General features: G+C 35.1%; 1 protein-coding gene across 1 annotated transcript in view; it reads left to right on the top strand.

Annotated features, from left to right (window-relative positions):
• Window positions 1–18,355: 18,355 nt before the first annotated feature.
• Window positions 18,356–19,186, top strand: part of LOC149785275 (uncharacterized) — a 219,211-nt gene continuing 218,380 nt past the window's right edge. Inside the window, exon 1 of the mRNA XM_089979897.1 lies at window positions 18,356–18,502. Within this exon, the coding sequence (XP_089836023.1) occupies window positions 18,441–18,502 (62 nt within the window). The 5' untranslated portion in view covers window positions 18,356–18,440. The remainder of the gene's footprint in view (window positions 18,503–19,186) is intronic.

The raw sequence follows: 19,186 nt of genomic DNA, 5'->3' as shown, positions 1-19,186 counted from the left end.
GTTCTCTAGTCTTCCTGGACCTCCTACTCCTTTATTCTGAACACGTCATCTATTTCCAGACTTCTGACTTCGGTCTTCAGACTGTTCTTTCTCTCCCAGAAAGCTGTTCCATTAATGCTGTTCTCTTTCAGAAATTTTGCATCCTAGCACTAAAACCTGTCTTTTCTTACAAGACAGCCACCTAGTCCCCTTTTCTTGTTTAACTAGGAAAGTACCATTCATCTTAGGCTTCCTTTGCGCCAAACTTCTCTCTCCGGAATTTCGGACTAAAGACTTTTTTTTTACCAAGGTTGTCACTTTAAATTCACATTACTTCCAAAGTGTATACCTTCATTTACTCTGACCAATTGTATGCAGCAGTTCCTAAATTTTTCCCAAGATAATCATTTCTTTCGTCAGATTTTGGACAGCCTAGAATCTTTGACCTGTGTTGCAATCAACTTCCCTTTGAAATTGGCTATTGACATGGGTTCCTATCAAACGGCTATGGTTAGTAGCTCAAATGTTTACTTTCTCATGACAGTGTTGCGATGCCCTGGTAAAATCTTAATGAGTCGTAGATGTTGGCCTTTCAAGTTTAATGCTGACATGGGGGGAGAGAAAGAAGAAAGGTCGGAGTGATTCTTCACAAAGACGTTTCTGGCTTAAATGTGATAAAATTTTAATGCTCAACGCATTCAAATTTAAGGTTCAATACTATTCAAAATTTGACACTTTACAGGTTCGGGTCTTGGAATTGGCCAACGTGGGTATGTGAGAACACTTGCAAGTAGCTTCCCTTCGGTCTATGGTTTTAAATGGGTGTTTCCTGGATTCTTCCTCCACCATTTACACTGGCTGCCATGTATTGTGTGGTGAAATATGACATTAAACCCACATAAAAAACAACTGTAATGGCTCAAAAAATTTATGATTTACAGTGTATTGAATGAAATGGGAATATGCTGCATATTTTTCTCACACACACACACACACAGACACAGACATGCACACATATATTTAAAAGTTTGGCAACAGGAGTTAGCATTACTCTCAACAATAAATTTGGATGTCAGGTGAACATATGTAGTCTCCTGACATGTAAAATCAGTGCCATTCAGGATATTGGTTTTGAAAATAAATGAACAATCACATGAAAACCACCTTAGCAACAAAATATACATGAAACTCTTCAGCCACTTTAGCTTAGCTGGACTAAGTAGAGGCCTTTGAGATGTTACTGATGAAGTCTTTCCCATGGTGGACATCTATAGAATGTACACCTTAGGAACAATGCTGCATACTTCAACTGAGATTTTGTGGATAATTAGGCCAAAATAATAAAAAATCCCAAACCTTCCGAATACAATCTTACCAAATTTTAGTCAGGTATCAGTTTATCACCTGTAAACAAATTCTCAACAATTTCTAGCAAAGTAAATATTGCTTTATTATTTTTATTATTATTATTATTATTATTATTATTATTATTCAGTTAATTAATTATCTTTTTCTTTATTCTGTTACATCATTCTCATGACACATTTGCCTACAGGCATAACTTGAACTAGGTATATCAGTGGTACTTATTATAGCATCTAGGGTTAAATCTCCCCCTTGACAGTAAATGATTGCACCCTGCTAATTTGTTAGATAACCTTCCAATAACAGAGCATTGGGGAGCAAGATGCATGCTGGAGTATTCCTATTGGGCTAGATATCTAGTTCATTGATGTCTATATAATTTAGGTAGTCTCATGCAGTTTATTGCCCTGGAAGTACAAAGACATACCATACAATGAATTTGGACAAGATTAAGATGGAGTAATCAATTGAACCAGCTTTTATTTAAACAGTTTATGTAAATTTTGCCTGAATATATTTTCTTCCTCCAATATCTAACCAAGAGCTATTCAAAAAAGTTTTCATTACCCATGTTCACTCATTTGGAACACCATTTCAGAGGAAATGAGGGAAAGTTCCATAGTAAATTTATAGCAGTATTTTTCTGATAATATGGATGACCAATTAAACTTCCTGGTTAGTGGTGATCTCAACCCATATTACATATGAACACCTGCACCTTCATTGCTGTTGCCAACGTATATTGCATAAATAATCTTTGTAAATAACACAGTTTAAGCTTGGTATTGTAGATGTATATACATAACATAATGTGGTCACTAAGAAATACAATGACTATTGTTTTATTTTACTATTATCATGGTAAAAGGGATAAGGTAGCTTTCCTGCTTATTTGAATTGGATTTACAGTTCTGATGAATATATCTTTGTTTCTGCTATATGCAGTGTGTATGACAGGGTTACAGTGTTGACTGTTTTTAATACTGGCTGCAATGTATAGCCTATCGTGTTCTGAAAAATGGTGCTAAACCATACAACAACAACAACTAAAAGTAGAAAAAGCATTAAACAACTTTTTTTGATCAGAATTTGACAAAATTTGGCAAAAGGCTTCTTGGCAAGAACACCTTTCAGGTTTGTATAAATTATGCTTATCTTAAATCTGGGTTTGCTCAATTACTGTAAGTGAACTACAAGCTTACAATGACATCTCAGAATCAGAGGAACAGAATTTTGGGCATGATTGCAAAAAATAAGATAAACATCGAAATGACTTAAATATTCTTGTCAAAAGAAGTTGACCAGATTTCATGGAAAGCAACCTGGCATAAGGCTCTTAAATTTGGCGCTGATAATGCTGATTCACAATCAAAGAGAGCGTCCATTGTTGACAAATTTGAAAGCCATTAACTGTCAGAATTTGCATTTGGCAGTTAGGTAGATGTCAGCCACGGGAGTGATGTCAGGTCTACTTTGGTCTTTTGTTTAATAAAGTATTTATTAATTATCAGTTATTTTTGTTTCCAGAATTGTTATTTTGAGGTTTCTTAAGAATATCTGAGATGGTTACAATACTGAGCAGTTAAAAGGAATAAATTGATGGAAGAAACTGACTCTTTGTGTATTAGTGCAAATATTTTTTTGCTTTTAGAGTACCAGTCAAGTTAAGTGACTCTTGTACATGTATTAATTTTGTTAATCAGTTCAGTAAATGGAGTAATTTTCTTTAACAGAATTCTATGGCTGCAGTTGATTTGTAAACAAAAGTTTTCCTTTCTTTTCAAACAACAAGCATACCTTCTGCTGAATGTAATTAAAAACTAGAACTCTTTTGACTTGTGCTCACCATTTATCTTAGCCATGTGCCTTTAATTATGAGGTAACCACAAGCAGCAACTTTCCAGGGATTATCCTAACACCAGACAGGACATAGCATGCATATTTGTTATCTGCATCCTCAGTGTCAGCACAGTACCAATTATGGAAAGGGGCCTGTAAAAATGTGATTTATTAGGGTAACTGGTACAATTTACTAGGCTAATACAAAAATCAATTGAATAAATCCATGTTACTGGGCCAATACACAAAAAATCAATTGAATTAAAGCCATGTTACTGGGCTAATACACACAAAAATCAATTGAATTAAATCCATGTTACTGGAGAGCAGAGCCTCATTGAGCTTATTAGGAAATGCTGGACAAGATGACCATGGGAAATTTAACAGTTGCTGTGAGCAGGCATTGCAGGTTGCTGTTTTTGCAGATTTTAAGAACAAAATCTCAAAGCTCTATGATCAAATTAACTTTTGCATATCATTAGGACATCCTCTGATTTGAGATACTGTTATAGCGAAATAAACATTTTTGGATTTTACTCAAGTGCTGACATTTTTTTCTTTTTTCTGTTTGCTTAATATTTATGTTTGGTGAATGAATTCTGTGTTGGATTTGAAGATGTTTTGCTTAATCTGTGAGACAGGGACAAAGGTTATGAACTTTGCATCAGTCATACACTTAATAGACCTCTGTATCAAATATGACAAATGTATTTTCAAGGTAATTTGTTGATTATGCCTTTTATATATAAAAAAAACAACTGAAATCATGCAGGTGTATGGCAATCAGGATAGAGTTGGGTGTTGTTGTTGCTGTGTACCTTATAAATTTGCTTAGGAGTTGAATTAGACTGCTAACAAATTTTATCTGGATCTGCTGTAGCATAATGCGCTGCCAGTCTGAATCTGTATTGTTTGTTCTATTGATTACACCTATAAAATGGCACAAACCAGATCTGCCAATGCATTATGTGACAGCAGATCTGGGTCTGTGCAGTTTGCAGTTGGATTTATCAGTGAGTATATATGGTTTATGGCAGTTAAGGGTTATTGTTGTTGATCTTGGAACACATTCGTTTTAGTATAGGGCTTGGGGAAACAAAAAGAACATGGGCTCAAAACCGCATGCCAAAATTATATACTAGTTATATGGTCACTGGTACAGCGCAGAGTTTCTATTTTATATTTCACACTTGTTTTATTTTGGCCTTTTTTATATTGGTTCAGATTCTGTTGGCATGGATTTTTTTAAATTTAATGATTCTGATAGATCAGCTGCATAACTGGATGAAAGGTTTAACAGGATCAGTTTCCAAGAAAGATTTTGTAATCCCTTTATGGTTATGACATGCAATTTTGTTTTGGGTGGAGGAAACCATATCAGCAATACAAAAGGGTTGCAGGATAACAAATGACCTTTCAGCAGGGTAGCAATTGACAAAATGATAGATGATCAGAATGACCAGAATTGAGCACCGCTACCAGCCATGTGGAGCGTGTATCCAAGCGCAAACATTTACCTTGTGACTTGGACATTCTTGGAACAGTGTCAGAATGGAGCACAGCTACCAGCCATGTGGAGTGTGTATGCAAGCACAAACATTTAACTTGTGACTTGGACATTCTTGGGACAGTGTCAGAACAATGATTTTTTCAAGAATGCAGCCATTGGCATATTTGTGATCAATGATAATGTTGTGTGCATTAGACAGGATCTACTCTAGGGAATGTGATTGTGATATTTGTGCTAATTTATCAGACATTGTGCCAAATAATAGCCAAATGTGTGAAAATTGTTTTCAAGTCATACCTTTAATATCTCATTGGAATATAAATACCCTGTCACTTTAATGTTAAGAATATAAACTCAGATGCACCGAGTCTAGCCTGCCTGAAAAGGTTAAAAAAAATGCATTTTTGCTTCAATATACCATGCAGACAAAGGGAGGAAACCCTTTCCCATTATCTTCCCTTACGACACTGCTAGGTGGCTACCATCAACTGGTTGTTTACCAGTTTAAACATTTGCATGGTTCTAGCAACATAGCACCTTGAGACTTCCAAAAATCCTTGAATATCTTTCAATCAATCCATCCAGAATGTTAGTATTATTAGTTTATATTATTAATGTATCTGCCATTTCTTGCATTCATTAGTTTTTTATTTGAGCATTATTTATGTACACTATTTTTCATTTGTGGACTTTTGGTTGTATATTTAAACTCGCTGTTTATCTTTTCACTTGTTTTCAGTAATGAGCATTTTGATTGTGATTTATGAACACTTTTCGCTTATTATTATTTTATGAATTTTTGTCATTCTTGTGATTTCAGTTAGACAATGGCAGTGAAGTGCAGTAACTGCCAAAAATTTAAAGTTAGTGAAAATGCACATCAGATGTGTCTTGCGTGCATGAAATGTTCATCATCTTCAGTCTGCATTGTTTGTAGCATCTGGTCCACTGTGTTCAGGAAATGAAAGCATCGCAAAAAGAGAAGTACAAAGACATGGACAGAGTGCAAGATGTTGAACTCACAAACAGCATCAATTGCTGATGTAATGGGGAATGTCATGATTGTTGTCTTTATGTCTATAACAAACCATCATGGATGGTTTAAAGTTAATGGTTGGGGGGGGGGGGGTCCCCCTTGGCTAGGCATGTGGCTTTGTGTTCATTGATATCCATTGATAGACTTTATTGTGACAAAATGGAATCACAAACTGCCTACCTTGTTCTCTTGAGGCCTGGACTCCAGAAGCCTGGGTTGTGGATGCTCTTGGGAGGGTCTTTAGACTATAGCCAACCCCACTCCAAACCCCCATTTTGGTTCTGTATTATAGAAATAGAGTAGTCTGAATGGAAAAATGATTTTGAAGGCCCATTTTAAATGGTACATATCCAGAGTGAACAATCTGCTTTGTCTAATGATAGACATTCCCAAGAAAAACCCAGTGAGGCCAAACCCCCGCTCAGACAGCAGTGGTCTTGGCTGTTTCTTTCCTGACCAGACAAGCTCCAGTTGTGGAATCTCTCTGCTTTTAAGGCTTATGAGAGAAAGTGGCATGTTTTCAGGGACTGGTACAAGGCCAACAGCATCATCCCTTTGAGTGCTTTGATCAGTTTGTTGGGTTGGGTACTTATTCCTCATACATTTTGAAGAGCTACAGTTAGTACTGATTACTATAAAAGGCTACTGCTCAATGAATCTGACACTTTTAGGCATCATAGTAGATATGTTAACACTGATTATTATCAAAGGCCACTGCTTCATGATATTAGACATTTTCAGTATATGTGTGTGTGTATGTGTACATGTCTGTCTGTATGTATGTATGTATGTATGCATGGATGCATGTGACACTTGCTATATGCCAATTCGATTTACGTACATTCATTTTAATGCCATTTACAATGAAGAAATAACATTAAGTTTGTGACAATGCTCATTTTTATGCCATCATTTGTGCCATATGCTGTGACTCATATACAGCTCATGTATGTGCATGTGCATACATCTCATCACTCACTGAGGGAGCACAGTTCCTTTCAATTTATGCAAATTTCAATTTACGTCATTAACCTCAGGAACATATCTGTGATGTAAATTGAGCATCACAGGTATGTTTATTTGTGGTTGAGTAGGTAGGAATGTAGGTCAAGATTTATTACACCGCTACACAGTAGTGATTATGCAGTGCCCACTAATGGTAAATGTTTGAAATATGTAAAGATAAATTGCATAAAAATTTGAGGAAGATAAACCATTACAAATAAATGAAATCATGAAGAACAGTAAGATAAAAGATTTGTTAAAATGTTAAATTCTGTAGAATATTTAAATAAGACAAAAACCAATTCCACAAAAAATCACAGATTTTATTGGGTAATACTTTATGCAGTTGGCATGAAAATGCTTCTGTCTTAAAGGGTTGAAGTCAACACATTCAGTAAAATATATTCCACCATCAGTGGGCACTGGCATGGTATGCACTCAGCCTTCAGGAGGTATGCATGGTTATACATGTGTGTCCAATATGTGACTGGCATAATACCATTGCACTCAGAAAAATGGTGTTAAATCAACAAGCCATGAACTCTCCCACATCTTGCAAATGTAAGCATTCTCGTTGGTGTGTCACTCAGCTTATAACTACACCTCTCCCTCGATAACTCGCACACGTCGGGGTCCAAAAACATAGACCGCACTATAAGCAAGGGCACGAGTTACCGAGGGATGTCCAAAATATCCACTAGACTTCCAGAGAACAGATGTGATAACAACAGGAAGTCACCTTATCTGTATAAAAAATATGCATATATTTATAGTACATTAAGGTGATTTACTGTAAGGCACTTTACTGACAAAACATCAAGACTCCTTTGGTAGCAGCTATATTCTCAGTCATCAGAGAATATAAATAACATTGCTACTGCTACCAGTAACCGGCTATTTTTAAAAAATATTAGTATTATTACAGCTACAAAATAGTATCATACCTGCTTGATACCTTTGGAGATAAAATTAATGTAGTAGAAAAAATATTAATTCAAATTTACACTTGTATCTTTACTGATGAGATGTGATTGTTTTCTGTTTGAAGAATAAGACCTCCCCCACCCTGTAATTAAAAGAAATGTTTAAAATTTTTAAGGTTACTCACAGCTCAGGCTGTTGTACCATCCATACCCCCTGCATAAACATCTTCATTTATCAGTGATTTTATCGTTATTTTACACTGTTTAAAAAATAATTTAATATTGTTATGACAAAAGATGCTTGCACAATCCAACTAATCAATAAAGCAACTGCAAAATAAATAAATAAATAAAAAAAAATAACAATAAAAAGTATATACAGTACTATATTTAACTTTCTTTGGAAATATTAGAGAAATATAAATATTTTATGTAAACTTTAGTCATAAAACAATATTTTTAGACTAAACATATTTTCATACAGTAGGCACTTATAAGGAATAAACACCTAGATTGTCTTGTTACATTGTCCACATAGATTTTTTTAACAGTAAGGAGGCAGATGTTAGCAATCCCTTTTGTTTTCACTTTCACATGAATAAAACATGAATAAAAATAAGCTTTACACATAATTTGGCTTTTGGATTGGACATACATTGATAATTGTAAATTCTGAGTAATTAAAGTTGCAAATTCTGGATTCGCTTAAGCACATTTTCCCCAAATTTCCTGTTATATACCACATACATTTGTAAATTATGCCTGAAGAACAGATTCATTAATTATTCCCCCACCAATTTCTACATAAAATGCTCACTTTTTGGAAATTCTTTATTTTGATGCAGGCAATAAAATAAGTTGGAGTATACTTAATTTGCTAATTTGTTATTTCTGATGCTTAGACCTTTTCAAAAATGCCATATTTATTAACGTGAGATAAAGTTTTAAATTTGTCCTGTTATCCCTAAGAACGGCTGTGTTGAGAGGGAGGGGGTAGACCTACAATGCAAGACATAGCACTAGTTGGTTATTGTTTTAAAAAAATATCAGGTGATGTGTCTTACGTTGTAGGACTGGGGGGTCAAGTGGGCTGTTTAATGACTGGATCCTCGTTTCATAATCGCATCAAGAATAATTGCCAGTAAAGTGCTTTTACTGCTGAAGTTGTTTGTTATTCTGTATAAATGGCATTTATTTTCAAAATGTCCAACATCTGGAATATTGATAACTTGATTCACCTGGTTTCAACAACCAACATGGTGCACGAATGTTTTCGTGTATTATGTCACAGCTTTTTGTTTTGTTAGATAGTCTGGGTCCCAGAGTGGTGAGTAATTTTTTTGCAAAATAAGGAGTCTACTTATCAGGGAACCTGACTAACTGTTGATAACTACCAAACATGATTACTTTTTATAAAAAAACTCGCAACATTTATTTTGTGAGGCAATTGTCTACATCAAAACTAATTTTTTGTATTGTTCAATTAGTAAATTATGATGCCGTTTTTTCATTGCTAGTAATAGTGAAACTTTTTTTCATCCTTGAAGATACATCTACATGCGATTTCAGGTATTCTCTGAAGCTCATTTTCCTCACAATGGTCCGTATCTGTGAAACATATTTTCATCCTTGAAGATATATGTACGTGCGATTTCAGGAATTCTCTGAAGCTCATTTTCCTCACAATGGTCCGTATCTGTGAAACATAGTTCTTTATTTGATGAAGTTCTCATTTTGCTTTGTTGATTTGCTTTCTTTGATGACAGTTATGAATAGTCGGTTATTTTAAGATAGTTTAATTAGATTACATACACAATAACTGTTTGATTGATCAGCTGAAATGAGGTAACCAACATATGACCGGGGCCGCTAGTTCTTAAGGACTCACGGTATTACAGGTAATTCATTTCCTATAGTAAACATATGCAAACAGCCTGATATTAAAAATTCAAGAACTAAAATGTTTGAGTGCTCATGTTCAAACCTATATTTATCAGTATAGATGAAACCTGGATGACAGCTTCTGTGTAGAGGAAAGGATATGAGCTGCGGCATTTTTTGGACCTGCATGTGTTTGAAACATGTGCTTTCAATTCTGCACCAAAGAGTCAGGTGCTAATTCTGTAATGAGTGTTCAAAACTCAAGAATGTTAAAGGAATGAAATTCCATCAATAAAACAATGTCTCCATTTTGTTTCACTTACAACTAGGATAAGCTCTCAAAAAATTATTTTCCTACAACATAACTTACATTATTAACCAATCCTGGTCAGCCTAACCCATATATACATTATTTTATGTTCACCCATTTCCTGGCTGGTTCCCATTTTTCCATACCATTAATACCGTGTGTCCTTAAGCATGTAGGATTTGTATGCCTTTCAACGTTTTTGTTTTATTCCACCTCATTTATTTCATTCAAAAGACTTAATTAATGTGATAATAGAAAAGGAGGCCAGCTTTTTATTTAGTGAACAATACAACAAATGCTTCCGCTAGTCTGATATTAAAACACGGTCAGCACTTAAGGTTCTCAGAGAAAACACTCGCGGAGATAGCTGCTTCAGTCGATGACACATTTTACGTTTTATTACAAGAGGACACATTGCATTTATGATGATTACACTTAAAAGGAACTAAGAGATAGAACTAGAACACAAATTCCAATTGATAAAAAATAATTTTGTTGGTGTTTATTTATTAAAGTCCTGTCACCACTAGGCATAAGTGACATTTTCATTGATCGAAATTTCCTGTAACATTGCTAATTACGGTATACTAAGAATGTCATTTGGAAAGAAAATGTAACAAATTATATGACTTCTTATTAAAAGCTGATATTTCATAAAGTTGATTAAAATTTCCAGGACCTACCTGCCATTTTTGATGATAAAACGAGTGATATATAAAAGTTTCTGTTACCAATTTTGATTGCAATTTTCTTAAAGTTCAATAAATAGGGATACATTTTTATGTATATTCTGGTTTAGTAAAATGGAATCCACACCTGACCCTGCATTATAAGTGGGTTCGCGAGTTATTAAGGGAGTGGTGTAGTAAACAGGCAGTTGTTAGGTAGCCTTCTAGCAGAGTTAAGGGGAGGTAATAGATAAGAGTTTTTATCCGCTATTTGGTATAAAGATGGATAAGAATTTTTTCTTTTGAGGAAAACTTGATTTGGAGGTAGCAGAGCTTATTTTCTTTGCTCTAATGTAATTGGGTAAGTATTCTTATAGCAACATCATTTACTAACAAAATTTACTTTCTTCATGTATGTTATTTTGAGCATTTCCCAATTATTTTTACTAATATTCAGTTTAAAATGGACCCTGATTTTGAACTGCATGTCACAGCTGAGATATTACCACTGAATACCAGACATTGCATGACTACATTTGTACATCCTTGCGAAGTACATTTGGTTAAACACTTGATAATCAGAGAAAGTAGCTTAGTAATTGCTTGGTTGATGAGATTGAATTTTATTAAGACTTGTATTAATGCATATTACATGCACTGCAAATCGATTGAGTATGGTTTTCTTTTGCTTGATAAGTATATTCCAGCCATAAGGTGGATCTTATTATGATGTCCATTATCATTTTTGTTGCCGCTCAATACTCAATTTTGTCCATCATCTACAGTCACCAGACTTTGTGGAGGGCTTCCACATGGAATAAGGAAGAGCCTTATTTTCAGAGGGCATTGTGACTGAAAGAAGAAACATTCATTCTGCACAAAACTGTCACAGACCTGGACCAAACTTTGTAAATGGCTAATCAAAATGGTTTTAGTATAAAAATTTAAGTTACTGGCAATGTACCTTCACCAAACTGAAGCTACATTCCCTCAAATGTTGATTTGTCCATTTTTCTGTGGTAGATCATCATACATTTCCTTAATGGGGTTTACATAAACTTTTATCTCATCCACTGGAACTGCTCTGGATCTACTTAACCAGACTGTGTTCCACTGGCAGGGCATGCACTTTGGTCAAGGTGTACCCTTCTGGAGATACATGTATAGGAGAATCCGCTTTGTCCATCCTATGCACAGTTGCCACAATATCACCTCTGCTGCGTAATTTGTGCTATATAATTCATGACACTCTCCAGTGATAGGTTTGGTATTACAAAACTTGTTTGTGGAGTTTTCAATTCAACTATTTGCCAGTTATATAGATTTGCATATTATTAGGAGTCAGTGTATGGAGTCTAAAGTGTTATTTTATATGGGTAACTGTGATTGAACAAAGGAAAACTCTTGACTATGTACTTTCATGAAAGTATATAGGGGGCTTGTATTTAAGGTTAAAGAAAGAGGCCTATTGATTTTAGGGTCAAAGGTCATGGACATTCTGATTCAATGAACAAAAATAACAAAAATTGTTCATTAAATGCCAGCCATCTAGTAAATTGTATTTTCATGCTTCTTTCATATAAAAGCCTATTTCAGTGGTCGAAATGTTGACTTTTTGAATTTATAATCGGTAGGAAATTTCCTAGTATTAAGTATTCAAGCCATCAACAAAATTTGGTGAGAGTAAAAGTAAGAGAAATTATTATTTCACAGAAACCATTTTAAAAAAATTCAGTCTTGGTTACCTTGGGCTTCCACTGCTGATGGAAAAATCAATGAATGCCTTCTTGTATAAAATTACAAGCCATCCACATATTTGGGCTATGGTTTGTGGCATAGGACTTGTGTCATTTTGTGGGAGACATTTTTCTTCATGAAATCTGTTTGACTTTGACTTTTTTTATCTTTTAACCCCAGATCATGTGTTGTCTTCCTTTTCTCAAATTCATGCCATGTTCAGTGTTTAATTGAAGCAGTTGGTACAGATTTAAAATACTGTATTAGAATATTCCTTTCAGCCAATATGACCTTGAACTTTGACATTTCAATTATATGAATAGGTGTCTTCCTGGTCTATATTCCAATCTATCAACAGTTTGATCACAATAGACAATAAAGAACTAAATAAAAATCTTCCTGAAAGCTGGTTTCATCTTATAGTCATTGTGACCTTGGTATTTGACCTTGCAACACTAAGCTCATTCTGTCTTATCTCAAATGCAAACCATTTAAAAGTTTTTTCAAGTTAACTGCAATGCAAATAAAATAATTTTGTGGAATGGTTTCCATCATTCAGGCCCAATGACCTTGATCTTTTACCTTTTGAGACCAAACTCTATCGATTTCTATCTTGCTCCAGATGCAAGTTACTTAGAGAGTTTGGTGAAAGTACAGTAATACCTCATGCATTCGCGTTTCTGGATTCGCGAATTCATGGATTCGCGAAGTTTTCATTGGTACCCTCTACGTACATGTTTTCTTTATTTTATTGAATTGTACCTTCGTTATATGACTTCTGTGACATATGAAGTTTACCTAGTTTACCTTCCTGACAATGACAAAGAAAACGTCAGTCATTAAGTTTACAGTCCCATTCGTTACTTGGTTTTACCTTACTGTGAGTGCAAAAGAAAATGGCAGCCAATGAATTAGTATAGGAGTAATATTAGTATACATGTACCGTACTGTAAATGCGCTAGTGTGGCAAATACCCATTAGCGATACTGTACTCTATTTTTACGTCAACCATTTATTTCTCTTTTTAAGGGTAATGTATTAAGCTAACTTTTAAATGAAATTAAAGTGCTTTGGGAGCATGATTTGGGTCATATTTAGGGTTTAAACCCTAGAAATAAGCATTTATTAGCATTTTTAGTGACTCGTAACAAACATTTGCGATTCCTCCTGATCCGCAACTGGTTCTGAAACCTAACCTCGCGAATGTTCGAGGTATTACTGTAAATAATGGAGTACAAGAGTTGCTTTGTGGAACTGAAATTGGATGCAGATATATGGAATAATAAATAGATGGACAGATAACATGATACATACCATCTTATGGCAAGCATATAAAAGTGGGTCATGCACAGTAACTGTGTACATGTACTAGAGCAATATGTGTACATCAAAATTCTACAAGCATGTTAGATATCTTGGTGACCAAGAATATTGGTAGTATGCAGATGATAGACTAGGGCTCACAAAAGCCACTTGTTTGCTTGTATTTAAGAGGGCAAGTCACTTTTGCAAGATTCTCTGATGATGATTATCCAAGTAGCACTTTAAGCACATTCAAGATCATGAACAGCATAGGAGGAGTTAAAATTGATGCATGACAAGTAAAAGTTACAAGTGTCATCCATTGCAGAACAAGTGAGCAACTGAAAATTGTTTGAGCTCTGTATATGACCTTAGAGAGCTGATGGTACTCCGCAGAAAGGCATACATTGTTAGTGTCATTATTGCTTCGATTATTGTTAATTTGGTTTGTGGGGAAAAGATGACATAAAAAAATTATATTTCTTCTGCATGTATATATTTTGATGTATGATATTTTGTAAGTTGTATCAGTAAGTAATCCTGGTTTGTATGTTTTACATTGCAGTAAATTGAAACTTACTGACTTAACCAATACATTCATTGGCGGATCGAAATAGTGTGATACCAGTGTGCTTCACTGAATTGTTATGCCTCTCATTTTCTTGTTTTTATTTATTTTTTGATGGTTGGCAGTGCAAATAATTATTTGCAGTGGTAACTTGTACTTGAAATTATGGTCACATGCCTCTGTTGTGGGTGATTGCTTACTTCCTGAAGGGTCAGTTAATTTAGCACAAGGGTTTCAATCTGGGACTTCAAAGGTATAATGTTTGTTTATTCCCTTTTGCACAGTTATGGTTTTATTTATGGACATTTTGTTAATAATGGGAGTGGACCTGGACCTATCATGGGATAAAAGTTAACAGGACTTGATTGCCAAATATTGGAATATTTCACAGATCTTTGTGGCAGTCAGTAACATTAAGATTTGGCACATACTTATGTATCCTTAAGATCTTTTAAAGAATCTCCACAGAAGAACTTTGCCATGTCATACCCTAAAGACTTGCTTATAGGTTGAGTCCAACTGCAAACTATACAGACCCAGTTCTGCTGCTGCATAATGCGCCAGCACATCTGGGTCCATACATTTTGTTAGAAATTATCTGTAGTACAAATGACATAGACCCCAATTTGCTTGCACATTATGCTATAGCGGATCAGGATATTTGTTGTTTGCAGTTTGACTCGACATACAATTGAGTACAGACAGTATATACACAGTTTCATTTCATTGTTATGAATAAAAATGGGTATTAAAGTTTTTGAGGATGGCATAATATCAGACAACAGACGATGGTGGCTACTGTTGGCTCTTGATTATGTTTGTTTGGTTCTTTGAAAATGAATTATTCTATAGAACACTTTTCTTGTGAAAAAGCTTATAATGTACCAAGGTCATGACTAGAAACAAATAACGCAAGTCTGTCATGACTTTTGAAAAGCATGTAATGTAATTAGGCAATGACACAAGAATATTATGTAACTAGGTCATGACATTCTAAAAAAATACCATGTTCCTAGGTCATGGCTAAAAAAAGAGAATGTATCCAGGTTAAGATTTGTAAAAATTTGATGGTGCTGATAAGGCTGTATTGTTTACATGTTTAAATGGGTTTTATAGTTAACCAGATGTAAATGTTTACAAAATTGGTAATCATGTAAATGAATATGCATATGGCTGTCAGTGATGTAGGAACTAGACTTTCCAGTAAATTAATCTGTTTTCATATCTCAGTTTAAGAAGGGTGTTTAGAATGACTTTTCTCGTCTTTTCTTGAAGCATGGACGATTTTCACATTAATATATATCATCACTAGGAAAAAGCCACTGTTTACATGGGTTTGTTGTACAGCACAATGCACAGAATTACATTCCAAATTAATTTACTGATAATGCTTTCAACAATTTATTTAAACCACATTATTTACCTTTAAAACATGTTTGATAGCAGAACCTTTGATAAGTAAAATTGTATTTTAAAGAAATACCACTTAATGTTTAGAAGCCACAGGAATACATTTCTGTCAGTAAAAAAATGAAACTATTAAAAAGGAGAAAGCCAGAATATTTCCAGCAAGTGTGATTTAGATACCATAATGATCTTTTAATGTCCACTTTTAGTAGAGATTTCTCCGTAGCTTTTGTGCATTGACCATTTGAACAGCATTGGAATATAGATCAGGGTCTGTGTTGTTGTTCTACTAATTACTCCAAACATAATGCACAGACCTAGATTTGCCAGCATATTATGCAACAAGAAATCTGGGTCTGTGCAGTTTGCAATTGGGCTTGTGTTATAAGTGAGTATTTACAGTAGTTCCAAACTTGGAATAAAAGTCCTAATTTATCATGATCCTTTCTAGAGTTCAGAGTTGACATACCGGTACTTAACAATAGCTGCAGAAAGTGCTTTGTGGGAAATACAGGAAACCTCATCTTTAGTTTCATGTATTTTTGGCGCTGTTATTGGCATTTTTACCCCTGCTGAAATGAAATGTTTTTGTAAGTATTTATGTCACAGAGTTATTGATATCAGGGTCATACTTAATAATGTCTTTCCTATTGTTGGCAAGAAATGTGAAGTATACATGAGAGTTTTAAAAAATCAGACTGTAAAGAACCTGATAAACGATAAAATGTATGGGTTTTTTTACCAGTGATGTTGCTTATATACTTCCTTGGTTTTTTTTCTCCCTTTTTTTGATGAAATAAAAAGCAGTAGTTTTTAAGATAAGCTGCACAAAGTCTATTTAACTTATGTTAGGTATTATTTTGACATAAATTCACATAGGTTGGGTTGAATTTTCTTAAAATAATTAAAGTTAGATAACATGATTGAAATGTTTTGTGCAAAAGAGCTTTCTGTAAATGGGCAAATCACACCTGTTTGCTTTATCATTCTATGCTGATTCTAAGGGGCTGAACTTTGAAAGTATTTTATTTTCTGTTTCGGTTTTTATGTTGCTTTCTATTTAATGCAAGTAATATTCTTCACTGGTTATCAAATCTCCAGTAAAAATTCAGAAGAAACAGATGTGCATGATATCCTTAGGACATCAATAGGATGCAATAACAGGAGATTGACTGCATTAGTATAATGATACCTTAAACACAGGAAAGCAGATTTTGAATAGAACAATAATTAGAGCCAAGCCTATCAGCAACATCTCTCATTAGCTGTATGTTAGACTGGTATTGAAGAGCCACCTGTTAGTGGTCCTACAATCAGATTTGAGAAAAATCAGATAAGTAATGAGCAGCCAACTGACAATGTTTAAACGCCCCATTTGGTCATTAGATCATCCATAGCCATGGCTCATTTGACTTCTTGACTTCCAGTTAGCACAGCAGGAACTATATATTGTTATTAAATCTAAGTGATGGGAGTACCTAGATTACATCAAGCAGATTTTATACAAATTATTAAGCTGCCCCTAAAACGAACAGTTTTTTTTAGTTCTTAAATTGTCACTAAAATTTGACAATGTCCAAAGGTTTCAAACTGTGTACAGGAGATCTCGTGCACAGAAAACTTCACACCATTGTGATCATTAATTCAGACCATACTAGGCACTGATGTTATGGGTGAGAAACCTCATCGTTACAATTACATGTTTCAAGGGTTAGTTAAAAAGTGGAAGTGAATATTGGATTTTTTTTGCAAAGTTTTCTTATTTAAGGTTGTTGTTGTAGGGTTTAACACCATTTTTCAGCACAAGATAGGCTATACATGGCAGCCAGTATAACTGGTGGAGGAAGAACCCTGGAAAACCCTGGGAAGAACCACTGACCCATGAGAAGTTACTGGCAAGCTTTCTCACTTATACATGCTAGCTGAGCCTGAGATTCGAACCCACGCAGACAGAGGTGAGATGGCAGCGATCCAGAATAGTGAGCGACACTAGACCACTCGGCCACTCGGAGCCCCCTTATTTAAGGTAGTGTTCATTTGGTTTGGTTTGGCATGTTGTTTTATAACACAGCAGCACAAGTAGGTTATGTAATGCCAGGGTGGTTGTAGTCAGGTGCAATGCTCAAGGACACAACATTGTAGCTGACACAGGCTGGTCCAGTGGTTGCAGGATTCCATACTCTGACATGCTAACAACTGGGCATTCTGCCTCCAATAGTTGCCTCTTTAAGGCATACAGGATGGCACATTGGGTCTGTTCAACATCCCTAAGCATTGGTGGGTGTTTGTGTTATAGTGGCAGCTGATTAAATTTCTTTACCTATTAGTAATTACAGTAATGTGATCTAGGCACCCCAGTCAGAATTATAGTTATTGCTTTGCTCATTATGGCCAAAATTTAAGCATTAATATTTTATATATATCTTGCCTCCTGGTATTAAACTCTCCTATTGTTAAGAGAAAAGATATCTCACATAATGGGAATATTGTACATATTGTTGATGGTTGTTGGAATGATAATAACCCTAGCCCTACCTTTGCATGATGCCATGGGGAGGATAAATGTTTTCTACTGAATGGAAAGCTATTAAACAGGGTCAGGAAGTCCAGTTATCAGTTACTACATCAAACCATTCCGTCTGTAGTAAGCCCTACTAGGTTTTATGATGGTTCAACAACTGGCTGCACATGGCTCATTATGAGTGTATTATGAATTTCCTTTGGCTGGCTATATTCAGACTATGTTATCCTAGTATCATTTTAATCTGTAGTGTCTGGTGTGATTCGGGCATTTTGGTGGGATGGTTCTGAACTTGAAACATACACATCATGCAGGATTTTGTTAGCAGTGATTTTTAAAATATTCAGAGGATTTCTTGTATTCAGAGGATTTCTTGCTGGCACTGGACTATGCAGCAGTTTGAGAATCATCTTCACTTTGACTTTCATTGCCATTGTATGGCTCGAAATTGGTAAGAGAATGTTTTAACTGACAGCAGTTTCTGTGTTTATATATACAGGTTGATCAAAATTCAAAGGTTTGAAAACATTTCATGGTTTGTTTTGCTTAAATGGACATATTTGTTTGTTTTTAATAGTGAAAAGTATAAATACTTATATTAGTAAAGGGTGGGGCTGGGTAGGTCAGGGTGGGAGTGGAGGCATAGACCCCCCCCCCAGCTCCCTCTGAGATCCATTCCTGATATACCTATTGGTCATACCAAAGTGTCAATGCCCTGCAGGCTAGGAGATGTATACTAGACCTGAGGTGTTGTCTTCCATGTTATATAAGGTAACTGATGGAGGCAAGAGCCACAATGGCTCTCTGGTTAGCATGGGAAACTCACAAAAGAATGAAGCTTCTATTCTTAACTTACAACGAAATTGCTTGCTGCATATTTTCTGATGCCCATGTTGGCTACACTGGTGTGTCCTTGGGCAAAGCACTTTATACCAATGAGGGACCATAGTTATCTTCCCTATAAACCAATAGGTGGCAGCATGGAACAGATCGGTCCAAGATTATTTTCAGTATATATTTCCATTTTAACAAGCAAGCAATAAAAAGGTAGCATTTTCATATTGCTTTACAAAATGTCTCAATCGAATGGATTATGGACGTTATTGTCGGTGAGAGAGGATTTAAAAAAGATGAG

The sequence above is a fragment of the Sinohyriopsis cumingii genome, chromosome 13 (assembly GCF_028554795.1).
Source record: "Sinohyriopsis cumingii isolate HCF-2022 chromosome 13, ASM2855479v2, whole genome shotgun sequence".
Lineage (NCBI taxonomy): Eukaryota > Metazoa > Mollusca > Bivalvia > Unionida > Unionidae > Sinohyriopsis > Sinohyriopsis cumingii.
Note: the sequence above shows the minus strand (reverse complement) of the source record. Positions and strands in the feature narration are given on the sequence as shown.